The sequence below is a fragment of the Musca domestica genome, unplaced genomic scaffold (assembly GCF_030504385.1).
Source record: "Musca domestica strain aabys unplaced genomic scaffold, Musca_domestica.polishedcontigs.V.1.1 6, whole genome shotgun sequence".
NCBI classification, from domain to species: domain Eukaryota; kingdom Metazoa; phylum Arthropoda; class Insecta; order Diptera; family Muscidae; genus Musca; species Musca domestica.
In genome coordinates, this window is record NW_026712363.1 from 12,768,889 (window position 1) to 12,794,149 (window position 25,261).

The following is a 25,261-nucleotide window of genomic DNA, read 5'->3' on the forward strand; positions in this document are numbered from 1 at the left end:
ATTAATTTGGAGTTCACTGTACTGTAACAGTAAGATTTGACTCATTTTCTGTGAACATAAAGTCCAGATAACTTCCTCTCCAATCAAAATTTACTATGCATTTTATCTGATTTTATATTATACTTTTGATTTTATATGCTTTCAAAATTTTATACAGGGTGAAATAAAAAATACGGAAACAAAGTCAAAAGCCATAATTTTTACATTTTTTTTTTTTAATTTTATTGAATGAAAGGAAAAATGTCGGAAATAGCTTCAAATTGTAGGATAAGTTTAGATTTGTTCGAATTGGTCACCTTTGGCACGAATTATGGCCTTCAAACGCCAACGAAAACGAATGTTGCTCTGCGGTATTTTGGCCCATTCCCGGCGAAGCGCTTGCTTAAGGTGAAATGTGTTGGAAATGAAGCGAGGAACCTTATTTTGTAACCATTCTTGCGTGGCGCGTGCTGAGTGCGATGGTGTTAAGTCCTGTTAGAATGTCCAAGGTCTGCGGCCAAAATGTTTGCGTGTCCAAGGCTTTAATACACCCTCCAGTATATTTTCGCGTTAATATTCGGCATTTATTCTGATGCCACGGTCGATTAATCGGCTGAGTTTGAGTTTTAGTGGCCAACTGAAGGTGCACATTTTCAGCTGACCTCTTTGGCAAGTAAACACGATCATTTTGTTTGTTTACAAATTGCTGGACAACGAATGTTTTCTCATCGGCGAAAACCAAATTCGATAGTTTGCCACTTTCGGCCAAGCGGTGTAAGTTCTTGCACTTTTTGGAATTTCAATGGCTTCACCCTGAGCTCATTTTTCAATATTTGCCGAATGGAAATTGCAATATGTTCAGCTCACGAGCCATTTTCAGCCCCTGCGACGTGGGTTTCGATCAAGTCGCTTCTTTACTTTTCGAACCATTTCGGCTGATGTTGCTGTTTTCTTCCGTCCACTTCCTCGACGTCGGGCTACGCTACCAGTTTCACGGTAACGAGCATGGTACGATACATAAAAGATTTATTCGCATTTAAATGCTGGAGTGCTTTAACGATAGCCACTTGCGGTCTTCCAGTCAAATATAAAGAAATCACACCATCACGCTTGAATTCCATCACGAATAACTTCTTTTTTTTTGGAAAATTCTCACCAAAATGCTTTTGTACGCTTGTAAACAATATGATGAGCTGTCCCTGGAATAATTTAAACAGCTATCGGACGAGTGGCTTAGAAATGACAGCAGTCTGAAGTTGGTTGCAGTTTTTTCATCTCAACCTGTATATACCCCATTTTTTGAAAATTTTCAAGTTGCCTCAAAAGGGTAGAATGTATAAAAAGTTCGGCCTTGCTTCTTTTTATACCCTCCACCTAGGAATGGAGGGTATATTAACTTTGTCATTCCGTTCGTAACAGCATAAAATTCTAAGTCGATTTAACGATGGCCGTCTCTCTGTCTGTCTGTCTGTTGAAATCACGATACAGCCCACATTATTTGGCGTAGAGCATCAAAATTTAGCAAAATAATTTTTATTGTGTCTGGGATGGTTGGTATTGAAAATGAGATATATCCGTCCACGTTTTGATATAGTACCCGATAACGGTACCTTCCGATATTCGGTATTTTGATGATTTTTGACACATTTTTTCACGGATTTGTCTAAAAATTGGTTTTTGGTGGTCATAATGTGTTCTAGCTCCGTTGCCGAAATATTGTATGTATACCTATTCACGTTTTTTTATAGCCCCATATAGCGGTACCTTCCGATATTCAATATTTTGATGATTTTTGACACATTTTCCCACGAATGTGTCTGAAAATTAGTATTTGTGGGACACAATTGGTTCTAATGGCGTTTTTTAATCAATTGATATGCTTTTGTAATAAAGATTTGCTATCATATAAAAAAATTGCAAAAATTAAATTGCGGAATTATGATTGTCAGCAACTTGGCTAAAAGTTGTTAAAAAAACTTTCAAATGACAATACCCTGCCAATATTGACTATATTTTGTAACTTTCTCTTCGACGGTTCTTAATATTCCATATCCCAAAAAATAATCATTAAGATATTAATTTTCAAATTTTGTATATTTTCATAAAACATTTCTTAAAAAACATTAAAAATAAAAATTTTCTTAGAAACTACATAACCTCACAAAATACATTTGTACATATTTACAAAAACAACAAAATTATAGCAAATTATTGTTCCCTTTTGATTCCCTTCGAAGGCGAACAGTCATCATGTTGTTTGGGTGATTGTGAAGGACTTGAAGGATTATTTCCGGACATGTTGAAGGTTGGAGATTCGGAACCTTTCTTTTGCTTGACACGGCGATTTTGGAACCAGATTTTGACTTGTTTCTCCGACAGCCTCAAACGATTGGCAATTTCAATGCGACGCAAGCGCGACAGATATGGATTCATGGAGAACTCACGTTCCAATTCCAACAGTTGGGTGCTTGAGAAAGCGGTACGAATGCGTTTGCTGGAATCGGCATAGTCTGAGATGACAGGAGTAATGTCTACATTTGGTGAGCTGGAGCAACTGGCGGAGACAGTTTGGTTGTTCGAATTGCTGTTGGCGGTGGGTTTCAGTGGTGAGCTGGATGGTGAACAGGAAGAATCGTGACGATAACGTTTTGACGATTGTTCATCATTTGAGGGATAATCCATGGTGGAGGTGGATGAAGAGGCTGATGGTGAGGTGCAATAGACATTGTCAGCGGCCAAGGGTAGAATTGTTCCATATGGAATTGTGGCCGGTACGGTGTTGTAGGTGTCAAATGCGGCAGAAGCTTTCCGTTTTTGGGCCAAAAGTGAGGCATATGGATGATAGGATTGTTGTTGCAAAGCGGCTGCAGCTACTGCTGCGGCTTGTTGTTGCTGCTGCTGTTGTTGTATACCCAAGGAGAACAAATAACTGCCCACATAGCTGGCCGGGTATGGCAGCATGGGGATTTGGGGCAACATGGCAGCTGCTGCAGCAGCAGCGGCGGCAGCTTGAGCTGCATTGGTGGCAGCCGGTGACACAGCCGTTGGAGAGCCCAAAGTATCCTTTTTCAGAGGCATGTTATCGCTGAGCAAAGAATCCATTAAAAATGAGCGAGACATTTTCGTTGCAGATTTTTATTTTCGTTTAAAAACACGAATTAAATTGTTTATATCTTTCGTAAGGCGAGAGTTGTTGAGATGATCACGGATGAAGGTGAACTGATGCTCTCTGCCTTGCTGATCCTGGCTTATATAGTGAACCACCCTTAGACGGACCGGCACCCTTGGGTTCAAACTACCCTTAGTTGCCGTCCAAGTTGTTGTTGTCAATCTGCCATAACTGTTAAAGGACAATGCCTTCCAACTTCCTACCACAACAAATTATAATTTGAGGGTTGTTGTCGCTGAATCAACCTTCTAGCCTGTTTGCCAACCAGCCACCATTGTCTATTGTTGCCTCAGTGTGTGTGTGCGTGCAATTCATTGATTCATGCCTCTGACAAATTAGACAAATAGTTTACCATCGCCAGGAAAGGCATTGTTAGCCTCTGTTAATGATTTCAAATTGTTGGACTAAATGTTATGCTCCGCCCTTAAGAGTGAGTGTTCGCCAGCGAATGCAGGTACCCCATCACAAAAAAAAAACGAAACATTGTTGGCCTGTGTCTATTTTGTGGCGTAGTTAGTAATGTTGTTGTTGTTATTGTCTTTCTTTTGAAATTAGATTTTAGAATTTTTCATTCATTGCCTCAACCATCGACTGGGTTATTGTCTTTGGCACGTTTTCTTTGGGATTTCTTTTCGGTTGCATAATCCAATTTTTATTCAGATAGTTTTCTAATAATTTTCCGCTTCACGCTATTTAGGGATGTGAAATTACAAGCCTTTTGAAACACCATTTTGGCTCGTTCAAATACTTCGTATTAGTTCTAAGTTTTCCATTAGAGATTTATGAATTTTCTATTGGTTTAGAAATTAGATTTGAACTAAGACTAAGATTATTTCAACGATATCTGATGATAATTCTAAAGAAGTTCTTAATGAATGAGTAAAATTTCAACATACTTCAATTCGTTCGGAAGCTAAGTGATTTCCACAGACGGATGAAAGTCGTTAAGTCGACAAATAATTTTATGCAGATCAAGAATACAGGGTGAAATGGAAAAAACTGCAACAAACTTCAGACTGCTGTCATTTGTAAGCCACTCGTCCGACAGCTGTCGGATTCCAGTGACAGCTCATTATTTTATTTATAAGCGCACAAAACATTTTGGTGAGAATTTTCCAGAAAAAAGTTATTCGTGATGGAATTCAAGCGTTATAGTGTGATTTCTTTATATTTGGCTGGAAAACCACAAGTAGCTATCGTTAGAGCGCTCTAGCATTTAAATGTGAATAAATCGATTGTGTCTCGTACCATCGCTCGTTACCGTGATACTGGTAGCTTGGCCCGACGTCAAGGAAGTGGTCGGAAGAAAACAGCAACATTAGCAGAAGTGGTTCGAAAAGTAAAGAAGCGACTTGATCGAAACCCACCTCGCAGTGGCCGAAAAATGGCTCGTGAGATGAACATATCGCAATATTCCATTCGGCAAATATTGAGAAATAAGCTCGGGGTAAAGCCATTGAAATTCCAAAAAGAGGTAAAAAGTTGCTTCGCTGGGCCGAAAGTGGTGAACTGCCGAATTTGATTTTCTGAAAATGTGCACCTTCGGTTGGCCACCAGAACTCAAGCGACGGCCATGGTGATGGTGTGGGCCGCCATAACAACCGATGGTCGCTCTCCGCTCGTATTAATCGACCGTGGCATCAGAAAAAATGCCAAATATTATCGCGAAAATATTCTGGAGGGTGTATTAAAGCCTTGGACACGCAGACCTCGGACATTCCAAACAGCACTCAGCACCATCGCACTTAGCACACATCGCCTAAGAATGGTTACACAATTATGTTCCTCGCTTCATTTCCAGTGCATGATGGCCACCAAAATCTCAGGATACCAATCCGTTGGACTATTGTGTATGGATTATTTTGGAAAGCAAGGTTGGCATTAAAAAATACCAAAGTGTCGACCACCTCAAGCAAGCGCTCCACCGGGAATAGGCCAAAATACCGCAGAGCAACACTCGAGCAGCGTGTGACGGTTTCATTGTTTGAAGGCCATAATTCGTGCCGAAGGTGACCAATTCTAACAAATCTAAACGTATTCTAAAATTTGATGCTATTTCCGACATGTTTTGCTTACGTTCAATAAAATTTAAAAAATATGGAGTTTGACTTTGTTGTAGTTTTTTTATCTCACTCTATATATTGTATCTATTTTGCTATAATGGTCAGAAGTGACCTTTTGATGTATTTGTGATTCGCGGTTTCTTATTTTTTGACATTTTACCGTTAAATATTGTCCGATCTGCTCAGCCCTGAACTCTAACTCCATGCGAATTGCCGCGTCGATTGGTTCATAATTGTGGCCTATATTGTGCGATCATCTCGAAAAACAATAGGATTCTATTCTGACCTTAATTCCACCTCCATTATCGTGAGGATCGGGCCACAATTGCGACCTATAGCGTGATTACGAATTAACATGGACGGACGGATGGGCAAACATAGTTAGATCGACTCAGCTTGGCGAGATAGGAAGATCCATATATAGTTTCCTATGTCGGAAACCATTATTTCGAGATGTGACATAATTTATGGCCCAATCAAACTTATAATACACCCAACACATAGTGTTGTAGGGTATCACGATTCTTGTTTAAGATTTGGAACGAATGCCTTCGGGTCTATATTTAAATGTTGTGATTTTCTCATGGATGAAGTTCGGCCCAGTAGTAAGTTAACGCCTTTTTTCCTAGCTACTCATTTCTTTGTAAAAAATATCTGAAAAAATGTAATTCGGATTTTCAAAATTAAAATGTCACAAATCCGTTTTCTCTTAATCCTTACTTCCAGTATGGTGGGAGTTCCAACATAAATTTGCATGATCGCCTCAAAATCCATAAGGTCACAATAATATTTTAATTTTTTGGTGACTTCCGTGGAATTCTTCTTTAATGCAAAATGCCTTAATTCTTTAAACCAGTTTACCAAAAAAAGGAAACTTGGCAAAATTTTTGTCAATACCAAAGAAATTCTTTGTCTACAGCCGTATTAGACGTAAATGTATTCAAAAGAAAATATGTCACACATAAGTCAGGAGTAAGCTGATTGATCCTTGTGACTTTGTCTGGCAAAATAATAGAATGACACATTACCCAATGTTTGAGACAAACACACACACAATTAAAGAGAGAGTGAGAGGGAGAGAGGTATTCGCTGAGTGCAAGAGTATGCGTATCCCTTCCAATTGTCTTATAAAGGACGAAAATTTACTTCGAAAAATTCCTGATAATTTTGGCGGCAAATGTTGATGTTAATGTCAACGTTCATTTGACAAATACGATTTGAGTGCCAGGCGTTCCTTTGTGGCTCCCTCTCAGAGAGACACAATAAAAATTAAAGAATTTTTATTTTTTGATAATTGTTCTTTTGTGACTTTTGAATCGAAACGAAAACGATGGAGAATGCTGAGCTGAGTTTCGAGAGAGTGTGCTGTTGTTGTGGGACTCGTGTTCAATCATTTTCTGTAGAATCGATGTTTGGCTGAATAAATGAATGAATGAACGAAGTTAGGGGACACACACGTACGTACCTCTTCTTAGAGGCCACAAAAGAAACAAATGTTCTGATACTTAAAGGATAGTTTCATGGTTTCATGTTGTATGGTGGTGTAATTGTGTACATTGGTGTGTGTGTGTGTGTGTGTGTGCGTCTGTCAAACACGTATGTTAAGTGGTAATAAAATCTTGTTAATTGTGTAACTTCAACAATAAACCAATAAACATGAAAAATTTGTCACAGAGGTGGGTCTTTGCTTTCAGTTGTTAGTTTTGTCTCCATTGTTGTTGTTGCAGCAGAATGCAGTATGTGTGTTTGTAGTAACGTAATGACATTTATAAGTAGGTACTTAACACATTTTAATGTCAAATTTATAAATAAAAAATTGGCATGATCCCTTTTTCTTTGCTGTGCCTTTCAATGAACGAATGAATGAAAATTTCTTTTGATTGTTTTCGCTTTGCTTTTTTTCTTTTTTGCATCGTTTCTTGTAACAGCTGCTTTTTGCTGGACCACCTTTATTCTTGCCAAATATTTGTTTTTATTGTAGCATTATTTTTTTCTTCAAAAAAATGTAGTTTTTTTTGCAAAGTCGCCTGCTTGAAGCGTGCTCTGACCCAACCATTTATTGCCACATACCTGCCTTTATGGTCAGTTGCTAAATGGTCAATGCAGTTGCTCTCTTTGTTTTGGTTTTAATTCTTAAGTAGTTCATAATCTGTATTTGTTTTCTGTCTTCTGTGTCGGCAACTTCCGCTTTGTATTAGCTTCGAAATGGATTTCCTTGTAAATCTATTGTAGGGCTTTTGTAGGTGTTGGAGGCAATTGTCCATTTTGCAATCTGTTTCCATTGTGGCATTGGACACGTGTAGTTAATTCTTTGGAAATTTTTAAGTGTTTCCTTAATCAATTATTTTCAATTAAATTATGGCACTGATCTTTTATTGAAAAGTAATTGTTTTTGTAGAAAGTAATGGAAAAGTAGAGTGAATAGTGTTGGAAAGAAGGAAGCTGGACGAGTTAAATGGTTCTTCGGCCCTATTTCAAAAAAACGTACTTCTTTTTCGGCAAAAATTTGCAAGTGCTAATGGTGTTTAAACTATCGACTTATATATTATATTACATTGTGCAACACAAAAAATAATTACAAGGCAAATCCAGCTAAAAATAAAAGACACATGTATCGAAATTTTGAAAGTTTACATTGCAAAGAGATCTAAGTAAAAAAATCGAATTAAGATTCCTTGCATCTCGTTGATTTTAGATGTTTAGTGTTTTTGAAAATATTACAGAAAAAAAAAAGATTAACATTTCATCTCTCCACCACGACAGCAAAATGGTCTCCTGATCCTTTTTTAAAAATATGCTTCAAATACGCTTTGAACGGCATTGTAGAAAGTCAAAATGTTTTACAAAATTATATGTCATAAAATTCTACTAAACACCAAGAATTCAAATATACATATAAAAAAACATTTTAGGTTTAAACTAAAATTTGATCAAGAATATTGTTGTCTTTGGCTTTATCTTTATAAAATGATGCATTGTAGGGGCTTTTTGAATAAAGAGACATAAAGTCTATCACCAAATACGTTTTTGTTTTCCTGGCGCTTAGGTAACATTTAGACTTTTGTCGTCTTCTACGACCTATAGATTTTGAAGTCAAATGATTTTGTAGAATATTTTGTCTTGCTTGACCAAAATAATCTTTGTGTTTTTATCCAAATAATTGCCGAACACAAATTATACCTAACATCAAGAGATTCTTTTATTTTCCACTCTACTTTTACAATCTGCCGGTAATTATTGAAAAATTGGATTTGTCGCACAGTGTTATTTTCCTCTGAGTGAAATCGGAACGTGAGTGAAGTCGGCACACAATATATTATTGTTCCGAATGTTTGAAAATGAATTCAAAGGTATTTTAATAATAAAAAACCAGTAAAGAAAGTCCTAAAGTCGGGCGGGGCCGATTTTATAATACCCCACACCACTTTGCTAATTAAGTTGAGCTCCACTTAATAATTAAAAGTTTTTATGGGAGAATTTAATCATACACGCTATGATTATAATTATAGTTTAAAATTCAAAGGACTAAATATGCCGAAGCATTTGTATCTTTTAAATTCGGACTTGTCTTGCCCATTTGGTGCAAAATTAATTTGAAATCAGATAAATATCTATATGGGAACTAAAGCCAAATCTGAACCGATCTCGATAAAATTTGACAAAGATATTTCTGAGCTGTTTGATATATTTCCCTGAATATCGTTGTTACGGAGTGCATATTACGGGTGTAGGTAACAAATACAACAAATCTTTACCAAATTTGGCATACTAACTTCTAGACGGTCGTATGTGCCAAATTCCATCCCATTTGGGCAAATATTAGATGTTTGGTGCACAATAAAAGGTAAATCGGACGAAGTTATATATGGGAGCTATATCCAAATCTGAACCGATCTCGATAAAATTTAGCAAAGGTATTTCTGAGTTGCATTTGATATATTTCCCCAAATATTGTTGTTACAGAGTGCATATTACGGCTGCGGAGGACAAAAATAACAAATCGGATGAACAATATATATGGGAGCTATAGCTATATCTGAACCGATTTCGATCAAATTTGGCATACTTATTTTCAGGCCTAATTTGGTTGTATGTCCAAAATTCCATACTATTCGGGCTGATATTACACGTTTCGTGCACAATAAAAAGCAATTCAGACGAAGATATATGTAGGAACTATATCTAAATTTTTACCGATTATCTCCAATTTTAATAGGGTTCGTCCTTGGGCCAAACAAATGTTGTTTGCAAAATTTCATCTCAATCGGATAATACATGCGACCTGCATTTTGTTCACAAGAATACATGAACAGACGGACGGACTGACATGCATAAATCAACTCAGAAAGTGATTCTATGCAGATCCTCAAAAGTAACTATGGGTCTATCTCGCTTCATTCTTCCTGTTACAAACAAATGCACAAAGACACAATACCCTGACCACCTTGTGGTGTAGGGTATAAATATTTAAAATCAGAAGGTTGTAGTATCCACTAGGATCTTCCAGTACTTTCAGCACGAGTTACCGTTATATGGGGGCTATACAAAAACGTGGACTGACATGGCCCATTTACGAACTTAACCTGTCTTCTGGTAAACTGTGCATGTATGCAAAATTTTAGCCTTATATCTCAATTCGTTCGAAAGATAGCATGATTACAACAGACAGAGGGACAGACAGACGGACGAACAGACAGTCAGACAGACGGACATCGCTAGATCGTCTTAGAATTTTACGCTGATCCAGAATAAATATACTTTGTAGGGTCTATTATGAATATTTCGGTGTTACTAACGGCATGACAAAGTTAATATGGAGGGTATAAAATTAACATCCTCATTATTCCTCCAGTACTGGATAGAGTGGCTTCTGAAGTCAAATATCTGGGCACAATTTTGGACTGTCAAAAATAGAACGAAAAGTACTAGAATTGTAATACTTTGTATTGAACAAACGGAATAATCTAGAATTTTGAAATTTGCAATAAGAGTCTCCGAAGTAGTACCAAAGAGTAGTAGATGTACCAAAAGGGTATTTGAAAATGCGATCTTTAATGTTACGAAAAGTTATAAAAATGGTATAATGCTAAATTATATGAACGGATAGAGCTAAACACTTTAAATTTGGTATGGGAATCAAGGTTGGAAAGATGGTGGTTTTGAAAATGTGTACTAAATGTGCGAATTGTGCTAAATGGTACTAGTTTTGGTACAGTTCGGTTTAGGGCGAATGGATGAAGCTGATTTGGAAAAATGCGCCCTATATTTGTACGAAAAGTACAAAATGGTACTATAATTTGGTATTGGGTAAAGAGATAGAGCTAGAATCCCGAAATTTGATATTGTGGTCACTTTTAGTATCGGGTGTTGAGATTTGGAGATGTTGGTACTATAATTGTACTAAATTTGGTAATGGGTGAAATTAAGGTTACTCTTGGTATCTGAAGTTGAGATGTGGAGATTGTTTTGAAAATGCGTACTATAATTGTTTGATAAGTGCTAAATTCTATTAAATTTGATATTGGAATCCCGAAATTTAATATTGAGGTGTCTGTTGGTATTGAGATCTGTTGGTGGTTATGCAAATGCGTATTATAAATGTTAGAACATGTTCTAGGATAGAGAGATGTAGATTGTTTTAGATATATGTACTAAATGTTACTCAATTTGGTATTGAGTGAAGAGATAAAACTGAAGTACTGAAATTTGATATTTAGGTCTTTTTAGTTTCTAGGGTTTGAATTTGGAGACGTTGAAATAGTTGTGGACAAAAATTGGATATGGGTCCATTGTACAATAGTTTTACTAATTTTGAGTGGTTTTAAAGACTTCCTGGTGTAAAAGATAAACATTTTCCCATTATTCTTTTCGAAAAAGAAAAATCTTTAAGAATACCTGAAACCTAGAACGTTCGAAAATTTTGTACACTTTTGACACTGAACGCTTTTGTCAAACTAAACAAATTTTGCATTTTGAATACAAACAAGTTATGAAACAGTTAAGTTCTGCCAGCTTGAACTTTTCATATCCTCCACCATTTGGAAACTTACTCATGTAAAAATATGTCTGTAAATGCCAAAATTCCATTCTCTTCTGTTGCTAGAAACATCCAATCCAAATTTCAAACAATTCTAAAAACAGTTGGATAATATCGGCCGGATTGGGGTTATAGAAAAACATTGACTTATATAGAAATTGTTCAATATAAGCAGAAGATCCCAATACGGAATCCAAATACTGCTATTTTAGCAATTCCGTAAACAAATGTAGCTTAAACAGTCAAGAATAAAATGAATATCGAGAAGTACCTTTATTTGGGGGCTATAGGAGAACGTGAACCTATATAGACAGTGTTCTGATACAGGAACGTGCTCCTATATAGACACTATTATGCTACAGAAGGTAGAAAGTCATCAATATGCGTCGTAAACTTGTTCGGACTCTGTGCTAAATTTGAGGCTCCTATCACATGCCGCTTGGACCCTAGCACAATTATAACAGACGGACGGACGACTTCGAATTGTACGTGAGGATGAGGAAGAACATAAAACTATTGAAAAGCTTTTATGCCACTGTCTTGCTTTATAAATGGAAAGACTTAGAACTATGGGTGAGCATTTGATTAAAAAAGGCGTCGATTATCTACATTCTTTATCTATTCTTTTACTCTCTTTTATTTATTACTACTTTTACTACTTTTATTACACATCCTTTTCTTTTCTATGCTCTCAAGCAGGATGATACAATGGATCGATGGGTCTCCGAGTAAGGTAGTTACAACATGAATGGATTTAGAGTGCATAATCAGCACTTATTTGAAACAATAAATTAAACGTTTTATATATCCGTTGGCTACCTTCAACATTTCGCCTATCTAAAAAGTCCTCCAAAGATGTTTTATTTGAATGAGACAAAATTTATTATTTTATTCCCTCATACTCTTTATTATTCTTAAAAAGAAAAGGCATCCTTTGTATCGTCGGAAACATCTTTATAATAATTCACATATGTAGGCATCAATTACCGCCAATCACATTCATACGCCGTTATTGATGTTCTCAAAGGATTCTTGTTTAACCGGAACTTACCACAAGGATTTACACTTTATTCATACATATCAAACAACAAATAGATACCTTCATACAAGTATGCACGTACATGTGTGTATGATATGTGTGCTATTGGCAAATACCAAATATATACAAAGTAATAACGAAATATGAAAGAAATTATAACAAAACAAAACACACAATCTCATTCACATTTAATTGGACAAACAAATAGACTGACACATATCTTGAAAATATGAACGGAGTAACGATGGCTACGACGATCCTCAAAAAAATCATCACCGGGCAGATCTCTCCTTAAGGCTACGGAAAACAAGGATTAAGGGTTACCAATATTAGCCGCGGTCGACCATCTAAGTATGTATGCTTTGCGGAATCATTTCATTCTCTCATCACACATACACACACCCATCCTTCGCACGATGAAATGTAATCATAATTAAGGGTTAATTGAATTAATGGCAAAAATACATCTCGTTTCCTTCCTGTTGGCCCGGGGGTTGCTGGGAAGTTGTATTTACTGACTAAAGCCGCAACATTTGTTTGTTAAATATTCGTCTGAATGTTACCAGTGCTGAGCGTGTGCAGTCTTTCTGAAAACGCTGTATTTATGTCATTATAATTGACAGTAATTGACATTGACATTTGTGTCATTATATGTTCTTAGAATAACAATAACATATTTACAATTACTGTAATTTCAAAATGAAACAAAGATTTACAACGGATTTAAGGGCATATTTAAATGATTTTAAGTGCAACCAGTTCTTAGCTTGGCGTCTCAATGAAATTGACACTAACTATACAGTTAACTGTAAGTTAAGATACAAGTAACATGTCATTGGAAAGCTCAACATCTATTGCTTCAAAATCACATCACTTAAGTTAACAATAAAAAAAATCCATATTCAAATCGGTTCTGAATTGAATAAATCTCTAAACATGTATTTGTTTTGAATGGAGATATGGACCAGTCATACGTGGATAATGAAGCTCGGTTAAAAGGTGGATATTTTATACCCTCCAATTTGAAAAGGGGAGTATATTAACTTTGTCATTTTGTCGTGCCTAAATATTGGTCGTGGACACCTGTCGAATTTGACGTAGAGCTTCAAAATTTAGCAGAACAATTTGTATTGTGTCCAGGAGGGTTGGTAATGAAAATGAGATATATCCGTACACGTGTTGCTATAGCTGCCATATAACGGTACCTACCGATATTCGGTATATTGATGATTTTCGTTTTTCGTCATTTTTTTTTTCACGGATTTGTCTAAAAATTGGTATTTGTAGTTTATAATGGGTTCTAGCTCCGGTGGAGAAACATTGTATGTTCAGGTATAAGTGTTTTATAGCCTCCATATAAAGGTATCTCCCGATATTCCGTATATTAATAATTTTTTGCCACATTTTCCCACGGATTTTATTTGTAGGCCATATTTCTAGCTTCGCTTAAGAGAAACATTCTATGTATAGTTCTACTGTTTTTATAGCTCCCATATTAAGGTACCTCCCGATATTCTTTTATCAACGAAATTGTTTCAAATTTGGTAATTAAGAAGATTTGGTAGATGTCAATCCTTGAGTACAATATTGTCTATAGAGGTTTCGGTTTTGGTATGGCACCCATATAACGGCCTCATCCACTTTATGGTTAGATTAACAGCATTATTCAAACGGTCTTACTGGTATTTGTAGTTTACACACGTTTGAATTCAGATAATTTTATTTAAAAATGTGGTGGAGGGTATTGAAGGTTCGGTCCGGCCGAACTTAATGTTTTATTACGGCAATTTTTTATTATGGTATGTACCAAAATGACCGTTGCCGACATCCAATTATCTGCCAAAGAAGATGGTCCCTATTACGAACTCAAAATACCAATTTTTAAATAATTCCGGTGAAAATAAAGTAACGAACACACAAACTGATAATTTAAAGCGAATTCAGTGTAAAACTGTGACTAAAACTACCAAAAGACTATATACCTGGCGGTACAGTTATATAAGGGCTATACCAAAACGTGGCTCTATATAGCTCATTTTCAATACCAAAAATACTGCAGACCTAAAACACATCTGAGTATAGGTGGAGGTTATAAAAATAATTTCTTCTACAAGCAATTTATTCAAAACAAGGTAAGTGTTAAAAAGTGAGGTCGAGACGGCAAAAAGTATGTATTGTCCCTAAAAGAACAATCTTAGCTACCTTTTGCAAGAACAACACATTGGCCTTTGGCCAACTTAAATTTAAAATTAATTATGAAAACTCCAACGACAGAGGTAAAATAATATAAAACGCTTTATTAACGAAAAACTAGTTCACTTTAAGAAGGATTCAATACTCAACACGAGCTATAGCCTGAAGCGGAATTCACAAAATTCCATCCAAATTGAGCTGATATTACACAAACGTGAAATCGGATGAAGATATGTATATATGGGAGCTATATCCAAATCGGAACCGATCTCTAAAAACATTCGGGCAGCGTGTGACGGTTTCATTGGCCGTTTGAAGGCCATAATTCGTGCCAAAGGTGACCACTTCGAAGAAATCTAAACGTATTCTAAAATTTGATGATATTTCCACGATTTTTTGCTTTCATTCAATAAAATTAAAACAAAATTAAAAATTATGGCGTTTGAGTGTGTTGCATTTTTTTTCACCCTGTATAGGGACGTATCCAGAGCCAGGCTCCGAAGACGTTTTTTTTTTTGTGAAAATGTTCATATATATTACATGTAAAAGTTAATTTTTGCAAATTAAGATCCCGAAATGATTTCGAATTGGTTCTCTGGCAATGTCCATAACCATGGACATATCGTGTAATTTATGATATTTACATTACTTTATCCATTGCTAACTTCTTTTAAAAAACCAGATCGATCAGTTTTATTAAACATTTTTGACTCACTTGTCTGGCCGAAATCAATGTCAACGTTTTTATACCCTACACCAAATAGTGGTAAGGGTGTTATGTGGAATAGGAAGCGAGATGGACACATAGTTACTTTATGGGATCACTTTCTGAGTCGATTTATACACGTCTGTCCGTCTGTCCATGTATTCTTGTGAACAAAATTATCCGATTGAGATGAAATTTTCTATACAATATTTGTTTGGCCCAATGACGAACCCTATAAACGGATCAGATTTAGACATAGCTCCCATATATCTTCAACCGATTTTGGAGTTATTGTACACCAAATGGCCAATATCAGTCCAAATGACCTGAAATAAATTCAGTCTAGAAGCAACTACATCAAATTTGGTGAAAATCGGTTTAGATATAGCCAAAGCTTCCATATATAGCTTTCATCAGATTTGGTGTTTAAGTTCCTCACATTCGTAATATGCGTAATATCCACAAGAATGATGTTTGATGTCAGATATCAAATACAGCCCAGAAATACCTCTACCAAATTGTATCAAGATCTGTTTAGATTTGCATATAGCTCCCATATATATCTTCAACAGATTTCGGGTTAATTGTTCACCAAATGGCCAATATAAATTCAATGTAGAAGGAAGTAGAAAGAATTTGGAGAAAATCGGTTCAGATTTAGCTATAGGTCCCATATAAATGTTTTATCCGATTTGGTGTTTAAGTCCCTCACATTCGTTATATCTAATGGACAACAAAGATATTTGGTACGAGATATCTTAAAGAACTCGGAAATATCTCTGCAAATTTTTTTTAGATCGGTTCAGATTTTAATATGGCTCCTCAATATCATTAATCCGATTCCAGGTTTATTGTGCAAATAATGGCTAATATTAGCCCAAATGGAGAGAATTTCGGGACGTACGTTTCTATTTTGTGGAACTCGGCTCCGATATACATTTTTATACCCTGCATCATAGTATGGGGGTATATTAAGTTTGTCATTCCATTTGTAACACTTCGAAATATACATTTTAGACCCCAAAAAGTATATATTCTTGATCAGCATAATATTCTATGTCGATTTAGTGATGTCCGTCCGTCTGTCCGTCTGTGAAAATCACTCTAGCTTCCGAACGAAATGAAGTAGGTATATAAAATTTTACTCAAATGTGTATTATGTCTGCAAAGAGTTTTGGTATTGAAAATGGTAGGTCCAACTTTTGGTATAGCCCCAATATAATGCTTCTTCCCTTTTTTCTGGTATTTTGGTGATTTAAGCGACATTATTCACCGAAAATGTTTCATATTTGGTATTTGAAGTTCGTAACGGATACTACAGCCTATGACAGAAATTTGTCTGTGCAAGTCCACGTCTTCCTGTAGCCCCTATATAACGGTATCCCCCGATGTTCGGTATTTTGATGAGATTAGCGACATTATTCACCGGAATTGTTTCAAATTTGGTATTTGAATTTCGTAATGAATACTATAGTCTAAGACAGAAAATTGTCTGTGCAGGTCCAAGTCTTCGTATATCCCCTAATAAAACGGTACCTCACGATATTCGACATTTTAATGATTTTACCGATAGTATTCACCGATTTTTTTTTTTTTTGAAGTTTCGTATTTGAATATTGAAATGGTTTTGACCAAAGTTGCTTATGCAGGTCCACGTCGTCGTATGGACCCTAATATAACGGCTTCATTTGATATTTTTAAGATTTTAACATAATTTTTAACGGATTTTATTTTATTTATTTATTTATTATTATTTTTTTTTTTTTTGAAAATTTCCAAATTCGTTCCAAATGGTGAAGGGTATTCAAAAATCGGCCCGGCCGACCTTACAGCTTTTTTACTTGTCAAATTTAGTAAAAATCGATTCAGAATTAGATATGCCTCACATATATTATTTCCCTCTGAAATCAAACTATAACTGCTCTTAAGCCACATGTTGATTGGTGGCTATCATATAATCGACCCGACCGACTTTTGACTTTTCCTTACTGGTTTTCTCATGGGAAAGTTTTGCGCACTGAGTAATTCGTAATTAAATGTTCACACAACTGAAAATATGTTGGTGGTAATAGAGTTTATATTTATGAATTGTCAATTGTAAATATAAATTAACAACCAGTCAAAACATACCTTTTATACTCTTCACTGTGTCATTACAAGTGCAGTGGTATCGCAAAACTTCTTTGATACTCCCATTTTTCTCACATTTTTATATTTTTTACAAATTGACACAATAAAATATAAATAAAATAAAAAAGTTACATTCAAACAGGTCCCTCCTTTTGGCTGACCACAAATGTAGGTTGAGGGTCAGTTACTAAAACAATTGGCTATTTTTGTTTTCGTTGTTTACAAAAGTTATAAAAACAATATTTTCGTATTTTATTACGACACATTAAAAAATTACTTTCCTACCCACATAGAAGTGTCCTTATTTAGTTTAACCTTCAAGGATACTCGCTGACAAACAAACCTACATAAAATACCTGACCCATAAAAAAATGTCCTTCTTTAAGCGAAGCCCCGCGCACACAAACTCTACAGTCAACAAAGAAACGAAGGAGAGAAGAGAAACTAAAACAAGCACTCGTTTTTTTGATGAATGAAAAGGTACTTCAATTCATGAATGGGCTCTTGGCGGACAACAATTGAAGACAATGACCCGTAGAAATAGCCAACTATGAATGAAAAGAACGACGGCCATTCATGCCCAGGGATAAGACAATAAAACTGCAAGATCACTGCAAGTGCATTAAACAGTGAGGGATGCCTAAGTCGGTTGGATATATGCCAAAGGAGGTTTTTTTTAGTTGGTAATTTGAAATTATCCCGCCATGATCCTGGTGGCCTTTTGTTTTTGAAAGATTTTGTTCGTTCAATGAGTTTGCTTCTCTTGCTTGGTTTTTTTTTTTGCAATTGTTTCTATTTTTTTAAGACGTCCATTCTTTTATTCTTTATTTCATTACAAATGAATTTCGATTTTTTAAGAATTGCAGACTTGGTGGCGGCTTGGTATTTTTGATGTTTTTGTTTTTGGGTGATCTGTGATTTTGATGAAGGATGTTTTTTTTTTTGTTTAAGTTTTTTTTTGTTTAAGTGACAATTTCTTGAGGTTTATTGCGCAAGAAAGATTCTCACATAAGAAATTTTGACGAGACTAAAAAAAGTCTTGCCAGACAGGATGACGCCTTGAAAAAAATTTTAAAAATCGTTACTGCGATTTGTGGCCAATTTGTGTTGGTCAAATGATGCAGCAAGTTTGTTGAACATTTTTTTTCAACTCTAGGGATAACGTTTATTTTTCTTACACAATTGACTTAACGATTTAAAATTGCATGACATTAAAATTAAATACATAAAATAATAATAATAATAATAATAATAATAATAATAATAATAATAATAATAATAATAATATTATTATTATTATTATTATTATTATTATTATTTTATGTATTTAATTTAATAATAATAATAATAATAATAATAATAATAATAATAATAATAATAATAATAATAATAATAATAATAATAATAATAATAATAATAATAATAATAATAATAATAATAATAATAATAATAATAATAATAATAATAATAATAATAATAATAATAATTAAAAAAGCAGCTTAGCAGAATTTTAAATATCCTCCACCATTTAGAAAAAAATTGAAATTTTAATTTTATTAAAACCTTTAGATGAACGACGTGAACCTGTTTAAGTAATTTTAATCATAGGCTGAAGTACCCATTAATATATTTGAAAAAATTCCGGCGAATAATCGCGTGATAAAAAGAGAGATGGAAGGACAAATAGGATTAAATCGTCTTAGAATTTTAGACTAATCAAAAATATATATACTTCTTTAGGTCTAAAATTATTATTTCGATGAGTTACAAACGGAATGACGAACTTAATATAGAATGTATGGTGGAGAATATAAAAGTAGCTAAGTTCGGCCGGGCCGAACCTTTTATACCCTCCAGGATTTTAATGGTACTTGAAAAAGGTCCTGCATGAGTAATTTTTTGTCATAGGCTGTAATACAAATTACAAACTTTAAATACGAAATTTGTAACAATTCCGGTAAACTGGAAATAAATCCTGTGAATAATGCCGCCAACTTCATCAAAATACCGAATAAGTGGATGTATCTTTATGTGAAAAAACTTAATACAGGGTTGCCCATATTCGACGGATCCATGTTTTTTTGGGCCCATTCCAATCGACGAGGCTTGCACTTCTCACATTTTTTAATGTTTTAAAAGCACGTTGAGTTTTCACAATTAACTTCTTCTGTTGAATGTAAATTTCAACTATTTCAGAGCGAGTGTATTGGTTCATGGTAAAAATCTGCTTCAAACGCGGTATGTCATTAAGCGATGTGTCATCTCTGTAAAAAGTTATGGCGTTGCCAGATGGGTCCGTCGAATATGGGAAACCCTGTATATCCTCCATGATATATGGGTCTATACGAAAAGTTGGCCCTCTAAAGCCAATTATCTGCCAACGAAGGTGATACCTGTTACGAACTCCAAACACTAAGTTTGAGAAAATTCTGTTGAAAAATCTAGCCAAAATCAGGCAGGTACAGTTGTATAGGCCTATACGAAAGCGTGGATCAGTGCAGGAAATTTTCTGTCATAATAGGTAGTACACATTACAAACTCCAAATTCAAACTAAAGGGTGAGATAAAAAACTGCAACAAAGTCAAACTCCATAGTTTTTACATTTTTTTTTTAATTTTATTGAATGAAAGCAAAAAATATCGGAAATAGCATCCAATTTTGGATTAAGTATAGATTTGTTCGAATTGATCACCTTTGGCACGAATTAGGGCCTTCAAACGGTCAATGAAACCGTCACACGCTGTCCGAATGTTGCTCTGCCAACCTTGCTTTCCAAAATCCTCCAGACACAATAGTCCAACGGATTGGTATCCGGAGATTTTGGTGGTCATTGTGCGATGGAAATGAAGGGAGGAACCATTTTGTAATCATTCTTGAGTGGCGTGTGCTAAGTGCGATGGTTCTGATTTCTGTTGGAATGTCCAGGGTCTGCGGCTAAAATGTTTGCGTGCCCAAGGCTTTAATACACCCTCAAGAAAATTTTCGCAATAATATTCGTCATTTCTTCTGATGCCACGTCGATTAATACGAGCGGAAACCGACAAGCAGTTCACCACTCGGCCAAGCGAAGCAACTTTTTAACTTTTTTGAGTCTATGTGCTTTCTGTCGCGGTGTAAGTTCTTGCTTTTTTTGGAATTTCAATGGCCTTACCCCGATCTCATTTTTCAATATTTGAGGAATGGAATATTGTGATATGTTCAGCTCACCAGCTATTTTTCCGCCACTGCGACGCGGGTTTCGATCAAGTCGCTTCTTTACATTTCGAACCATTTCTGCTGATGTTGCTGTGTTCTTCCGTCCACTTCCTTGACGTCGATCTACGTTACCAGTATCACGGTTACGAGCGATGGTACGAGATACAAAAGATTTATTCTCATTTAAATGCTGGAGTGCTCTAACGATAACCACTTGTGGTGTTCCAGCTAAATATAATTATTGAATTCCATCACGAAAAACTTATTTTCTGGAAAATTCTCACCAGAATGCTTAGTGGTTTAGAAATTACAGTAGTTTGAAGTTGGTTGCAGTTTTTACATCTCACCCTGTATACCTAAACTTTGATCTATATCGACAATTCTATGCAAGGATTTTTCCTACATGCTTTAAATATCTGAGTAAAATTGTATCAACCTGCTTCATTTCGTTCGGAAGACATTTCAGACCGTCGGACATCATTAAATCGACATAGAATCTTATGCTGATCAAGAATGTGTATACTTTATGGGGTCTTAAATGTCCATTTCGAGATGTTACAAACGGAATGTCAAACTTATATACCCTACATACTATAGTGGAGGAGGATATGAAAATAATACTATAACAAGTAAGCAAAGGCTATAGTCGTGCGGGGCCGACTATGTTATACCCTACAACACTTCCAATATATATTTGGACATAAGGGGGCTTGTCCAAATCCATATTGGAAGATTTTGCTTTTGAAATTAGGATTTTGACTAGGGACATTTGTCCAATATTTATGCACTCCATCGGGCTGTTAGTTGTTGTGGTCCATTTTACAACTAAATATAATCCAATGGTCATCCAAAATACTAGAATTCTTCCCTGTCCTTAACTCTCTTCACAGGCGTGTCGATTGGCTCCAATTGTGTGATCGGAAAAACATTTCTGTTTTTGGTTAATTTGAACCCCTAAATATTTTGCAATCATCTCCAAAAGCAAGAGGCCCCTCTGTATCTCCAAATTTAGACTCATCTATACGAATTGCTTGTCTACGATATTTGGCTATATTCGTCAACGAAATCAGCATAAAAAAGCCAGAAGTTCGCCTTTTGTGTATTTCGGATACCGCCGGTAAGCAATGCTGGTATTTTTTCATACAAAATTAGTGGTCCATTCTATCCACTGTCCTTTGGTTTCTAATTGTGACTTTTATAACGGCTGCAAAATCAGGAAAATTTTTAGTTGTTGGTCAATTTCAACCCCTAATATATTGCGGACATCTTTGAAAACAATAGGCCTAGCCCTTCTGAGCCCAACCCTACCCTTGTGAAAATTTTCGTGAGGATCGGACGATATTTGCAATACTTATATAATATCCTCAACCTACTTATATAATATCCCCAACCTTCGCATATTTTTCTGTTTTTTTTTTTTTTTAGATTTTATACTTTAATGTCAAAAGGGCATTCTGAATTGACAAAATTTGTCAAAATCGGTCCAGCCATTCTTGAGATATAAACATTCTAACTAACATCCCCTCCCTTTGTATATACACATTGTATATATTTCGCTATATATAACCGATAAATTTACTATCGGCACCTACGTAACGGTCCGAATTGACCTGTTCGTCTATTGGTGATTTCGCCGGAATTAAAAATATTCGCGGTTTAATGGAAAATTTGACTTTTATTTAACACAAATGTTGTGGCCTATTTCACCCACTAAATATTACCCGATAACCATCAAAATTGGAAGGCTTCTGGCCAGCCGTAAGCTCTAGCCCCATGCTAACTTCAAATCAGGATTTTTTTTTCAGTTTTTGGTCCTTTTCAACCCCTAAATATTATGCGATCATCTCGAAAAGGGTTCTATTCTGACCCTAGCCCCATCTCCATTCTAAATTTCGTGAAGATCGGGCCATAATTGCGAGCTGTAGAGTGATTACAAATTAACATGGACAGACGGACATACATAGCTAGACAGACTCAGCTCGGCGAGATAGGAAGATCCATATATACTTTCCTATGTGGGAAACCAATATTTCGTGGTGTTACATAATTTTTGGCCCAATCAAGCTTATAATACCCCTAACATATAGTGTTGTAGGGCATAAAAACACGATTTTTAGATTGGACACAATTTTCTATAAAATTTCTCATGTCCACATAGTTTTCTAAGGTTGGCATAAAATTTAACTAAGAGAGAAGAATGGCCCATATCGGTTCGTGAAGTATTTACACCGCTTCTTCGAATTTTCTTCCCATATGTTTCGGCAACAACCAAAACAACAACATTTCTCATCTCTTCATACCAATCAATTATAATAAAAGTCCACCTCCAGCACCCTGATATATCGATAATCACGTTTATGTACTGCATTTGTTTTCGTTGGCAATAGCAAATCCTACACCACCCCTTTGTTCGACTCCTTTTGTTATTTGTTTGTTGTTGATGTTATCGAATCCATTATGAATACAATTACAACATTTTAATAAGTTAACAATGTTTAAAAAACACTTTATCAATCATCAATAACAACAAAACAGCAACGACAAACAACAACTACATAGAGTTGGATGTTGGGCAAAAAACAGCCACTAGCATTTGTTTCCAACCACCACTGGAAGCTCGTTCTGAAGTAACAAAATTGAACAGCAATGTAATTAACAACAATGAGAAGTCGGCTATAAAAGGGATGTAGACGAATAGAAACAGGAAGGATATTTAAAAAAACAAAGGAAATAGAACAAAACCAAAATGTCAACATAACTTTCAAGTATCATTCGAACAATGGACCGACGGCATATACAACACAACTAATTAGTTTGGAAATCTTGAAATTAATTAATGGTTCTCGTTTAATAAAAAATATTCATATTCATAACTTCAAAGTAAAGAAAGTTATTTTAAGTGTTCTGAAGCTAACCGAAAGGATAGATCTATATAGGAAATTTTAGTAAATACCCGAGTAAGTTGACCTGTCATACATTTTGTAATTAAGGCGGAGGCATATTTGGTGAAAAAATATGATCAGTGATCCATTTTCTGACATCAACGATTTAATAAATATTGATAAGTTTCGATATCTGAAAGCTAATTTATTCCTCATTTTAGAACCCTCCACCATTTGGTACAAATTTGGCAATTTCCAAAAAAAAAAAAAAAAATAAATAAATAAATAAATAAATAAAATCCGTTTTTTTAAAATTCTGTTAAAATCTTAAAAATACCGAATGCCTATACGACGACGTAGACCTGTATAGGCAACTTTTGTCATGAGTTATTACAATATTTAAATGCGAAACTTGAAGAAAAATCTATTTATAATGTAGCTAAAATCATCAAAATACCGAATATAGGGGGTACCGTTATATGGGGACTATACGAAGGCGTGGACCTGAACAGACAATTTTCTGGCATGGGCTGAAATATCCATTACGAACTTCACATGCGAAATTTGAAACAATCCCGGTAAATAATGTCGCTAAAATCATCAAAATACCGAATATCGGGGGGTACGGTATATGGGGGCTATACGAAGACGTGGACCTACATGGCCCATTTTCTGTTTTATGCTGCAGTATCTATTACGAACTTCAAATACCAAATTTGAAACGATTCCGGTAAGTAATGTCGTTAAAATCATCAAAATACCGAATATCGGGGAGTACCGTTATATCGGGACTATATGAAGACGTGGACCTACATGGCTCATTTTTTGACTAAGGATGTAGTATCCATTACGAACTTCAAATGCCAAATTGGAAACACTTCCGGTTAATAGTGTCGCTAAAATCATCAAAATACCGAATATCGGGAGGTACCGTTATATTGGGGCTATATGATAACTTGGATCTACATGGCCCATTTACGAACTTAACCTGCCTACTGGCAAAATATACATTTATGCAAAATTTTAGCCTTCTATTTCAATTTGTTCGAAAGATAGCGTGATTACAACAGACAGACAGACAGACAGACGGACAGACACACAGACAGACAGACGGACATGGCTAAACCGTCTTAGAATTTTGAGCTGATCAAGAATATATATACTTTGTTGGGTCTGACATGAGTATTTCGAGGAGTTACAAACGGAATGACAAAATTAATATACCCTCCATAGTATGGTGGAGGGTATAAAAAGAACCCATTTTGGCAGATATCTGGAAAAGAAAACGTTTCTCGGAGACTTTCGACGATACCGTGTTATTTTTTTTTTTTTTTTTTTTTTTTTTTGTTTGTTTGGAGTTTTATATTTAATGACTTTTTAGGTATTATGCAGGTTAAAATTAAAAATGTACCTTTTTAAAGCTCTAGTCAAGGTGATTTTGGCAGGGTTGGCTTTAAAGTTTGTAACACGTCATAAATACGTTTTATCAAAAATTTAAGGTTCGGTGAGCCGAGTCGGTCTAACAATATTTGTTAGTCCGTGTGTTCTTGTGATAGGATTGTCAGTAATATTTTTTTAAAGCTAGGGGTTGATAATTTTACCTTCGTGCAGACACGGCCCTACGGACAGAGTATTGATATAAATACGGCAGTGTTTGTAAAAGTAAAACATAAATTCGATGATAATACCAATGCTGCGAAATATCAATCCATGAGGTGGCTTCATGTATCGATTTTCCTATTAACTATGAGTTTTGTTCCCTCCGCGTGTTACTCTACAGGTTTCAGTCAGAATGGTCAGAATGGGTGCCTATTCTACAAACGGAAATTTGATCAGATTTTATAGTCTAATAAGGTTAGAGCTAGGT

At 35.3% G+C, this 25,261-nt stretch overlaps 2 protein-coding genes across 2 annotated transcripts in view; both read right to left on the reverse strand.

Annotated features, from left to right (window-relative positions):
- Positions 1 to 25,261, reverse strand: part of LOC101895766 (synaptotagmin-5) — a 180,799-nt gene that overhangs the window by 143,721 nt on the left and 11,817 nt on the right. The gene's annotated exons all lie outside the window — the stretch shown is intronic.
- LOC101896444 (GS homeobox 1) lies at positions 2,111 to 3,391 on the reverse strand. Its single transcript, XM_005178370.4, has one exon. It carries the CDS (start codon positions 3,097 to 3,099, stop codon positions 2,188 to 2,190), a length of 912 nt encoding a protein of 303 aa, XP_005178427.2. The 5' UTR covers positions 3,100 to 3,391; the 3' UTR covers positions 2,111 to 2,187.

What these genes read in the sequence shown, in the direction of transcription:
- LOC101896444 (XM_005178370.4), bottom strand. Translation starts at nt 3,099, where the DNA reads ATGTCTCGCTCATTTTTAATGGATTCTTTGCTCAGCGATAACATGCCT.